General features: G+C 39.4%; 1 protein-coding gene across 1 annotated transcript in view; it reads right to left on the bottom strand.

The window, feature by feature from the left end:
* Positions 1–7,322, bottom strand: part of castor1 (cytosolic arginine sensor for mTORC1 subunit 1) — a 52,565-nt gene extending 45,243 nt beyond the window's left edge. Inside the window, exon 1 of the mRNA XM_034170890.1 lies at positions 7,064–7,322. Coding sequence (XP_034026781.1) covers positions 7,064–7,176 — 113 coding nt within the window. The 5' untranslated portion in view covers positions 7,177–7,322. The remainder of the gene's footprint in view (positions 1–7,063) is intronic.
* Between the last annotated feature and the right edge of the window lie 4,210 nt (positions 7,323–11,532).

The following is an 11,532-nucleotide window of genomic DNA, read 5'->3' as shown; positions in this document are numbered from 1 at the left end:
ATATATATATATACACATACATATATATATACACATACATATATATATATATACATATATATATATATATATATATATATATATATATATATATATATATATATATATGTGTGTGTGTACCAAATTGGCATAGGTCTATCATGATATGAACTGAATCATCCTAAGTCTATCATGATATGCACAGAATCGCGATATGTACTGAATCGTCATAGGTGTATTGTGATATGCAGCCCAGGCATTGACATTAAGCTTTTTAGTGTACTTGTCCTATAGGAAAAGCTGGTTGCCCGGACAAGCGAGCCGCGTGACACATGCCGAAGGTACACGATACATATGCCAATGGCGCGTGTCACCTAGGGGTGTCTGGGGCATGCTACTGTGGAAGTACTGAAATTACACTTTTTCATAAATTGCTTCTCTCCTGTGTGGGTGGTAAAATTGAATTTCCAAAAAATAAATTTTATTACATATTGAATGCATAGCCTCTAGCCTTTTAATCCGTTAACCAAGACATAGCTCATAATGTTTCTCTCCTGTGATTGTTCATAATTGGGGAAAAATTTAAATAATTGGTAAATGCCAATATGCCAATTCTCTCCTGTGTGTTGTCTGAATTCATCACTGTTCAATGCATGATCATTTGCCAGTATGTTTTTTGATAAAGCAAATCAAATTCTTTTATTTCAACATTTAAAAATGACTTACTGGTCTGCAATTAAAGGAAAATCCCAACAGACATGGCAGTATATTGTGTTGTCCTCTTCCTTGTGCCCCAGTCACAGATAATCCTGTGTCCAGCTACTCACAAACTTCCTCTCTCTTCCTTTCTCTTCATACCTCTTCTTTGAAGGTTCTACACTTGCAGGGGTTGATGCTTTGCGTTTGACTGGTGCGTTCCCTGGTATCTGTCCCGGTTTCGGAGGTTTTAGAAAAGTATATATATAAAGTCAATATATTCTTCAAAAGGCGTGTTAATGTGATGTTTGTTATCTAATGTTTCCTGCCACAGCATCTCGCAAGAAGATGCTACGAACACACACTCCATACAGCGGTCTTGTGCACACATCATACAGGGTTCTCCCCAGAAATTTTTAGCGCAGCAGTGCTGTTGGCAATTATCGCCCAAGGTGGCGCGTGTTGCGAGTCATTTTGACTGGTTTTATGTGTATTGAAAGCAAGAATAATAGACAAAAAATGTACACATATTGTAATATCAAAGTTCTTTTTTGTATTTTTCTGTTGATGTTAAGAAAATAAATGACATTGAAAACACTTTAATATTTGATGGACATAAAATTTGCTCTCTTCTACACTGCACCTGTGCAGAGTTTTTTCTGTCATGTTGACAGTTTAGCCTTTTTTTTTTTTCAACATTTCTGAGTGGAATTGCATACTTATTTAAAAAAATTTAAAAAAATCAATATAACCCTTAATTGTCTTGTTTGAACAAGAGCTGAATCTGGACTGATTTGATTGTCAAATTAGAATCAAATTTATTGCCAAGTAAGTTCTCACATACAAGTAATTTGATCTGGTGTCATTGGTGCATAAACAACAATAATAAAAAGAAAATGAAAAAAAAAATTCTGGAAGAAGAAAAGGAGTAAATCTGCTCTTTTAAAGATGAATCCTAGATGAAAAAAACTTTCTGAATCAGTTTTTCACACCTTACTATTTCACTGAGGCTGTGTGGTGAAGATGATCGTTTACTAAAATTGTTTAATTGCTTTTTTACAACTGTAGTCTCTCTCTCTCTCTCTCTCTCTCTGAGAGAATGACAGTCTCTTCACTCTCACACCGTATTTGAGCAAACTTTGGAAACATGAAGGCTTTCAACTGTAAAACTGTAAAGTAAAGCCTATAAATGAATTTCTGGAGCTATGCAAGCAGAAGGAGCTCTTTTTTGTCTGAAGACTTTGACGGAGTGGTTTTTTTTTTCCACTGTGCTCTTTGAGCTGCAGCGCTGCTTGGCTCTCTGCCAGCGGAGGGGCGAGCGGGCAGTTCAGCACAAACAGCCTGGCTGGATTTTAGAAAAACTATCTGAGAGCAGAGTAGAGTGTGACGGCACTATCAGAACACTGATGGCGCGGCACCGCTGTTCCATTTTCTGGGGAAAACCCTGTGATATCATGTTTTCAGATTGTCCGCTGCATGGAGAGTAGCGGGAAAAAGACGCTTTCTCGCGAGGTGCGACACAAGACGTGATGTAAATAAGAAAACAACTTGTCTGGTCGGACAACGATTTAGGGCTATTGTTTGTTTGATCACATTTTACACTTGTCCTGGACAATCGCACAAGCGTTAATGTCGATGGTAGAAGTGAATCAAGATATGTGCCAAATCATCATAGGTCTAGCGTGTTGTTCATTCGGCTGCTTTTTTTGTTCGGGGTCGCCACAGGGGATACAGCCAGATCTGCATTGGTAATTGGCACAAGTTTTATGCCGGATGCCCTTCCTGACGCAACTCCAGTTTACCTGGAGAAACACACACAGCCGCTGGTGTTCCAAAGAGGTCTCCCATCCAAGTACTAACCAGATCCTGCTCTGCTTAGCTTCTGAGATCTGACGGGATCAGGCTGACACTGAACTGTGACAGGTGCCTCGTGATGTGTATTGTGTTGTGATATATACTGAACTGTGACAGGTGCCTCGTGATGTGTATTGTGTTGTGATATATACTGAACTGTGACAGGTGCCTCGTGATGTGTATTGTGTTGTGATATATACTGAACTGTGACAGGTGCCTCGTGATGTGTATTGTGTTGTGATATATACTGAACTGTGACAGGTGCCTCGTGATGTGTATTGTGTTGTGATATATACTGAACTGTGACAGGTGCCTCGTGATGTGTATTGTGTTGTGATATATACTGAACTGTGACAGGTGCCTCGTGATGTGTATTGTGTTGTGATATATACTGAACTGTGACAGGTGCCTCGTGATGTGTATTGTGTTGTGATATATACTGAACTGTGACAGGTGCCTCGTGATGTGTATTGTGTTGTGATATATACTGAACTGTGACAGGTGCCTCGTGATGTGTATTGTGTTGTGATATATACTGAACTGTGACAGGTGCCTCGTGATGTGTATTGTGTTGTGATATATACTGAACTGTGACAGGTGCCTCGTGATGTGTATTGTGTTGTGATATATACTGAACTGTGACAGGTGCCTCGTGATGTGTATTGTGTTGTGATATATACTGAACTGTGACAGGTGCCTCGTGATGTGTATTGTGTTGTGATATATACTGAACTGTGACAGGTGCCTCGTGATGTGTATTGTGTTGTGATATATACTGAACTGTGACAGGTGCCTCGTGATGTGTATTGTGTTGTGATATATACTGAACTGTGACAGGTGCCTCGTGATGTGTATTGTGTTGTGATATATACTGAACTGTGACAGGTGCCTCGTGATGTGTATTGTGTTGTGATATATACTGAACTGTGACAGGTGCCTCGTGATGTGTATTGTGTTGTGATATATACTGAACTGTGACAGGTGCCTCGTGATGTGTATTGTGTTGTGATATATACTGAACTGTGACAGGTGCCTCGTGATGTGTATTGTGTTGTGATATATACTGAACTGTGACAGGTGCCTCGTGATGTGTATTGTGTTGTGATATATACTGAACTGTGACAGGTGCCTCGTGATGTGTATTGTGTTGTGATATATACTGAACTGTGACAGGTGCCTCGTGATGTGTATTGTGTTGTGATATATACTGAACTGTGACAGGTGCCTCGTGATGTGTATTGTGTTGTGATATATACTGAACTGTGACAGGTGCCTCGTGATGTGTATTGTGTTGTGATATACTGAACTGTGACAGGTGCCTCGTGATGTGTATTGTGTTGTGATATATACTGAACTGTGACAGGTGCCTCGTGATGTGTATTGTGTTGTGATATATACTGAACTGTGACAGGTGCCTCGTGATGTGTATTGTGTTGTGATATATACTGAACTGTGACAGGTGCCTCGTGATGTGTATTGTGTTGTGATATATACTGAACTGTGACAGGTGCCTCGTGATGTGTATTGTGTTGTGATATATACTGAACTGTGACAGGTGCCTCGTGATGTGTATTGTGTTGTGATATATACTGAACTGTGACAGGTGCCTCGTGATGTGTATTGTGTTGTGATATATACTGAACTGTGACAGGTGCCTCGTGATGTGTATTGTGTTGTGATATATACTGAACTGTGACAGGTGCCTCGTGATGTGTATTGTGTTGTGATATATACTGAACTGTGACAGGTGCCTCGTGATGTGTATTGTGTTGTGATATATACTGAATTGCAGTGGTGGGCATAGTTCCGATAATCCGATAACAGATGATTATCGAAGATAATGTTTTCATTATCGGATTATCTTTTTAGATAACTTTAAAAACCATTATTGGACTAATTATCTTCCGATACATTTTTGTCCGATAACCTTTAGACCGATAACATAGTAAACAAAGATCAACAGTGATAAACACTTTTAAAATTTAAAATCAGTTGAGCACCTACCTGTTAAAAGTTTCCTAACAGATGCATAGTTCTACCCTCTGCAAACAGAAGAGAGCTGATTCCAGAAGAAACCACTCTATCCTCTGCAGGCAAAAACATTTCCTTTAACACCATACTGATACGCTGGCAATATCACCCAAGTCATCCAGAGGCATACATTTTTAACTTATGGTTCAAATTTTAACCAAACTAATTTTGGACAAGTTATTTAAAATTACTGTCATGTCTGACGTTTTATAAAGTGAAAATATCAGATATATGTTTTAGTTTTAAAGTAATGTGCTAATTTTAAGGTTTTAGTGAGCACTGCTGTGAGCAGAATAGTCTAATGTCAGTATGTTCACGACAGGACAAATGCATTTCAGACACTCTGTTCAGGCTCCACGGACAGCAGCATTAAACTCTAGTGTCTAAAACTCTCATGAATATATTCTCTGCGTTTACAGACGTTACTGTATTTGTGTTTGTTAAATTCCACACATCTTAAATGTAGCATGGATTATCTGGGATTTTGTTTTGGCAAGTTTTGCAGGCCTCTACTGCCATCTACTGGCCAGCAGTGTTCATGGCACTATTCGCCCTAAGTACTAAGCGTCTGGGCACCAGTAGATGGCAGTGTTCTATTTCCTTTGACCCCGGTTATATCAGATGGTAGTCAAATCAACTTGTTGGCTTTGCAAATGGCTTTTTTTTTTTACAAATTAAGTTTAAAAACAAAACAAAACAACAAAAAATAACATTACAAGACAGCTCTGTGGTGTTTGCACATGCACAGTGCGAGCGATTGAATGCTTGTAGCTCTTCAGCAGCAGGATACCCTCACAACGGCCGACCAGAATAATATCAAACAGGTTTGATTTTAATTTGACCATACGATCGGTGATCAGGAGGTGGTCATGAGATGTTAAACACAGCTTGTTACTCCATGTACACTACACGATACAGGACACGCGATTAACCTGAAACTCGGTCCAAAAAATTCTCGCACGACTGAAAAATCATCTGAAAAAGGGCCAAAACTCGCACAGTGTAAAGCCAACATTTATGTGTCAAGACTATTGAGTGCACGTTTTACAACATCATCAAACGTGCGCACGGCACTAATAAAACATGCGCACATTCTCTCCACATGCAAAACATTTTGCGATGACACTTCCAGGGCTCTGTAAAAATGCCTGTTTTTACAAATAAAAAATGGAATATTTTACAAAAGCACATTTATCTGTAAACACCAACACACGACACACATCACATTAACGTGTTGGTTTACATAATGAATGACTGAACCAATCAGTGTTTAGCAGAGGCACTTTTACCCAGAATCCTTTGCGATCTGTCTGTGTTTGTTACAAAACCTCAGAATTAGTGCATTATTCAACATTAAAAGATATATGTTATATTTTAACTTTGTACAAATGACAGAACTGACATTAATGGAGTTATTCTATCGGTATTAATGTTATTTATAAATGAAAACCATAAGTCAGCATGACTTTATTTTCCAAGACCTCCGCCTACCGGACTGTTGTGATTGATAGAGAGCTGGGCTTTATGGCTGCTCTCAGGGTGCCTCTGTGCTGGAAGCCATGTGTAAACAAGAGCTTCTAGCAAGGGCAGGATGTTCCAAGACAAAAGTGTGGCCTCATTGTTTGGGTTTGTTGTCACTTTTAATATTACTAGAAGCTATTGTGGTGTTAAAACTCAAATTCAGTTTATAAGTAGTTGCAAATGTACCAGAGACAATACTGGAATTTATCAGTTATCTGTAACTTCCGATACATTTTTCGGTGGTTTATCGTTTGATCTTTATCAAAGATAACTTTTTTTTTATTTTTTGGTTATCTGTGCCCACCACTGCTGAATTGTGATAGGTGCCTCGTGTTATGTATTGTGATGTGTACTGAATTGTCGTAGGTGAATCATGATATGTACTGAATTGTGACAGGTGTATCATATTGTGGAGTTAGTGTATGGTTACACCCCTACTAAAGAGCCTACCAAAATAAAAGTGTTAAACGAAGACTTCTACATCTCAGTGATCAGGACCATTTTATGTATTATTAGTACCATTTTGACAGACCTTCTCCAGGTAATTTTCTTCTTAGGATTATTTGCATAGTTTTGCTTAGGAGAAGCTTCTTTTTAAATCTAGTCGATCTTTTGCATACCTTTTAATTTTCTCCCCTCCTGATGACCACCATGGGAACACGTTTTGCACTTTGTTGTATGATCCTCATCACTTTTGATTCATGTGTTATGTGAACTGTTACTTTTATTGTCAAAACACGGATGAAGGTTCGCGAAAACATGCGGCTACTTTCAACGCATGACACGTTACACGCACGCACGCATTTGGCTTCAAAATGTTCAGGTTGAAGACCTGTTATTCTCTGCAGGGAACATGTTCGGTCAAAGCGCCCTGTAAACTCACTCAACTCACAGCTCACACACCACAGCCACACACTCATCCGAACTGAATTTCAATCTAACTTCACCGCCGTCTCATCCGATCGATAATCGATCTTCTTACCGTGTCCTGTTCCGCAGAAATATCAGTTTGATCAGAGAGTATGTGAAATGCATCAGCCCGTTCTTGGATATGCTGGTGACCCGGAGCCTGTGGTCCAGTATGTGTAAGTCCATGACTGAAAGCTGCCTCTCGGCGTGCGGCTGAAGTGACAGATATTAAATACAGGCACAGGAGTTTGACGTTAAACAAACCGTCACCCTGCTGCTGCTCCTCTCACAAAACTTAAACACATCATGATCCCTCACAGCCTGACCGCACAGACTTCTTCTGCGTGTCGTCAGTGGTAGCTAACAGGCAACCTTAAAGAACTACTAGTGCCCTCTACCACACTGGAGGGTGGGCAATATTATTCTTTTTATTAAATGTGTAGGAGTCTCAATAGAATAGTTTGTTAAAATAAAACCGCAAAACGAATTCCAAGTGGAAGATTTTTTTTTTCTTGTGTTTTTTTTTTTAGATCCTGGAACACGAGTCAGCCACAAGACTCTTTTTCTTTCTTTTCTTTTGTTTGTCGGTTTGGAAATATCCTACAAACTGTGTTAATGTATAATTGAGCTCTTGGACTCGGCTATATATATATATATATATATATATATATATATATATATATATATATATATATATATATATATATATATATATATATATATATATATATATATATATATACACACACACTCTCAAACACGTTGAGAGATTCACTTATTTCGGAGCCATCATTCAGATAAAATGACAATGATCCATGCTGAAGTCTGACGTTGAATCAATTTAGAAAATACACTGGATCCACACCAACCCTAGTGTATTGAAAAACTGTAGGCCGATATCAAATCTATCATTTTGCTCTAAAATTCTGGAAAATTCTGCTTGCAATGGATTCAGAAACCACTACAGTTCTGGTGTTGTTAGATCTCAGTGCTGCATTTGATACAGTGGATCATCATATTCTATTCAATAGGCTGGAGAATCATTTTGGGATTACTGGGAGTCTCCTTGCATGGTTGACACCATACCTGACCAGTCGTTCTCACTGTGTACAATAACACTACCTTTAACCTTAGTGACATGAAATTTGGGGTTCCGCAGGGGTCCATCGTAGGCCCCCTGCTTTTCTCCCTTTATGTAGCACCCCTTGGGCACATATTGTGGCATTTTGGGGTTACCTTTCACTGCTATACTGATAATACTCAGTTATACATGCCGATAACTGCTGGTAATCTCATTCACATAAAATCCTTAGAAGATTGCCTTGCATCAGTGAGAAGCTGGGTGTCTGGAAACTTCCTACTTTTAAACTCTGATAAGACTGAAATGATGGTTCTTGGTCCAGTGAGACATCAGCATCAATTTGACCAGTTAACGCTTGGTCTAGACTTGTGTGTCATACATCACCCTGACAAAGTGAGGAACCTTGGGGTAATTTTTGATCCTGCATTGTCCTTTGACCTCCACAATAGAGATATTACAAGGACCGCTTTCTTCCACCTGCAAAATATAGCATATATATCGTTTTGTGAATTGTTTTGTAATTTGTGTCTGTAGCATGGCCCAAGCAGAGGGTCACCCCTTTGAGACTGGTCTGCTTGAGGTTTCTTCCTCACCACTGCTGTTCTGGGGGTTAGTAAGCTTAGACTTTACTTGTGTGAAGAACCTTGAGGCAACCTTGTTGTGATTTGGCACCATATAAATGAAAATAAATTGAAATTGAAAATTTATCCAAAAATACATCAGTGTTGAAATCCTGATACTGGATCAACATGGTGAGAAGCTCGACTATCCAAGAGGGACCCTGAGTAGAGCCGTTGCTTCTTCGTACTGAAAGATGTCAGCTGAGGTGGTTTGGGTATCTGGTGAGGATGCCCCCTGGTTGTCCCCAGGGAAGACACAGGACATACTGTTGGGATTATATTTGCCAGATGGCTTGGGAACGCCTCAGGATTCCCTTGGAAGACACAGCTGAGGATAGAGAAGTATGAGATGAGCTGCTTGGTCTGCTGCCACCGTGACCCGGATTGAATAAGTGTCAGAAAATGAATGTAAAAATGGACAGATCAACATAGATATTCACTATACATATTCAACACAATATTCAACTTATAATAAATGTTCAAATTAAATAACACATCTGTTGCTTTGTGTCAATGAATAAATTCACTTGCTATGGGTTTCTGATAGAAATTAAAAATAGAATAGAAAAATAGAAAAAGAATAGCCTAATCACATTTCACTGTTGCAACATTGGGAGCGATGTCATGTTGACTGACATCAAAAAGTAATATAACCAAAAAACAATGTCAATACAATGTTATTGTGTCAGACGTGTTACCAGTTCCTCTTTTCAATGTTGACATTTGGAATGGTGTTGTGAGTCCAGAATTTAATTATCAATGTCCATTGTTCACCGTTGTTAACTAATATCCCCAATTTCTCAAAAAACATGAGTCGTATCAACTTAACATTTTCGTGGCGTTCATCCTTAACCCAAAATACATAAACATACCAAACGGCAAATTTTAGCTCTCCCCAGTTTCTCTTTGATCAAACGTCTACACATGTACGTATACGAGGTCTATTAGAAAAGAAACCGACAGTTTTATTTTTTAAAAAAACTATATGGATTTGAATCACGTGTGATTACATCAGCCAAGCTTGAACCCTCGTGCGCATGCGTGAGTTTTTTCATGCCTGTCGGTGACGTCATTCGCCTGTGAGCACGCCTTGTGGAAGGAGTGGTCCAGTCCCCTTGTCGGATTTTCATTGTCTGAGAAGTTGCTGAGAGACTGGCGCTGTGCTTGATCAAAATCTTTTCAAAAACTGTGAGGCACATCCGAGTGGACACCATTCGAGAAATTCAGCTGGTTTTCTGTGAAAATTTTAACAGCTGATGAGAGATTTTGGATTGTTTCTATCGCTGTAAGGACTTCCCAAGGAGCGGGACGACGCGCAGCGCTCCGAGGCGACGTCGTCATCCTGTTTCAAGCTGAAAACCTCCAAATTTAAGCCTCTGTTGACCCAGGACGTCGTGAGAGAACAGAGAACTTTCAGAAGAGGTCGGAATCAGCAGTACTGTGGCAGGCAAGCCGACGCGCCAATCCGTCCGCACATCTTTCATTAAAAAAATCTCCTTTAACAGTGGAATGTCCGGATAAACTGCTGATTCCGACCTCTTCTGAAAGTTCTCTGTTCTCTCACGACGTCCTGGGTCAACAGAGGCTTAAATTTGGAGGTTTTCAGCTTGAAACAGGATGACGACGGTGGCTCGGAGCGCTGCGCGACGTCCCGCTCCGTGGGAAGTCCTTACAGCGATAGAAACAATCCAAAATCTCTCATCAGCTGTTAAAATTTTCACAGAAAACCAGCTGAATTTCTCGAGTGGTGTCCACTCGGATGTGCCTCACAGTTTTTGAAAAAATTTTGATCAAGCACAGCGCCAGTCTCTCCGCAACTTCTCAGACAAAGGAATTCCGACGAGGGGGCTGGACCACTCCTTCCACAAGGCGTGCTCACAGGCGAATGACGTCACCGACAGGCGTGAAAAAACTCTTGCATGCCCACGAGGGTTCAAGCTTGGCTGATGTAATCACACGTGATTCAAATCCATATGGTTTTTTAAAAAAATAATAAGGTCGGATACTTTTCTAACAGACCTCGTACACATACACAGAGGCCACTTGCCTTATTACATAGATTTTTTTTTTTTACCTCTTTCATAGCTCTTATGGTGTGTTCAAGTGTGTACAAGGTTTGTGAAAATAAACACTGTGAATCATCAGTTAAAGGGTCTGACCATCATTCAGCCGGGGATGCTATGGCAGAATTTCAAATCATGATGTCAAACTCTGAGTTCAGAAAACAGGATAGACAGCTGCACTGACACTGAAGACCTCTGTAGGCCTTGATCAGGAATTGGTAAGGGAATAAATAAAGAATATAGGCAGAATCGATAATGGTTTCCATATCGAAACATCAATTCCCATAAGTAGTTCTGGTACAGTAAATTGACTTCTGATTGTCATTAAACTGACAAATCACATCAAGTTATTAAAAAAAATCTATCTGGTACATGCTAAGTGCTCCTTCAATGTCACACTTTGGGCCTGAACATTTTGTAGTCAAATATGCTGCCGGCTGAGGTTGGGGTCAATCAGCTGAAATTGCTCTGCGTGCAGCATGGTCCATAACAGAATAATTATATTAAATATATTGAATGAGGGTATTTACGCAAAGGCATAAATTGTGCCATAATTTTCCATAAATTCCATGAGCAGTTTTTTTTATTGTGAACAATCTGAGTAAAAGCATGTTTTTAAAATGTTGCCAGACTATTCTTATTTCCAAGAAATGCAAACTTTATTGAAAAATGTATATAATCTTTTACTAAGGGTCATTTTGTTTTAATTTACCTTATATTGTATTGTTAGTTTTTATGTGATCTGAGAGGAGTGGCGATTTGAAAAAATAAAAGTTGA

This window comes from Thalassophryne amazonica, chromosome 5 (assembly GCF_902500255.1).
Source record: "Thalassophryne amazonica chromosome 5, fThaAma1.1, whole genome shotgun sequence".
Classification (NCBI taxonomy): Eukaryota; Metazoa; Chordata; class Actinopteri; order Batrachoidiformes; family Batrachoididae; genus Thalassophryne; species Thalassophryne amazonica.
The sequence above is the reverse complement of the archived record's forward strand: the minus strand, read 5'-3'. Positions and strand labels throughout refer to the sequence as shown.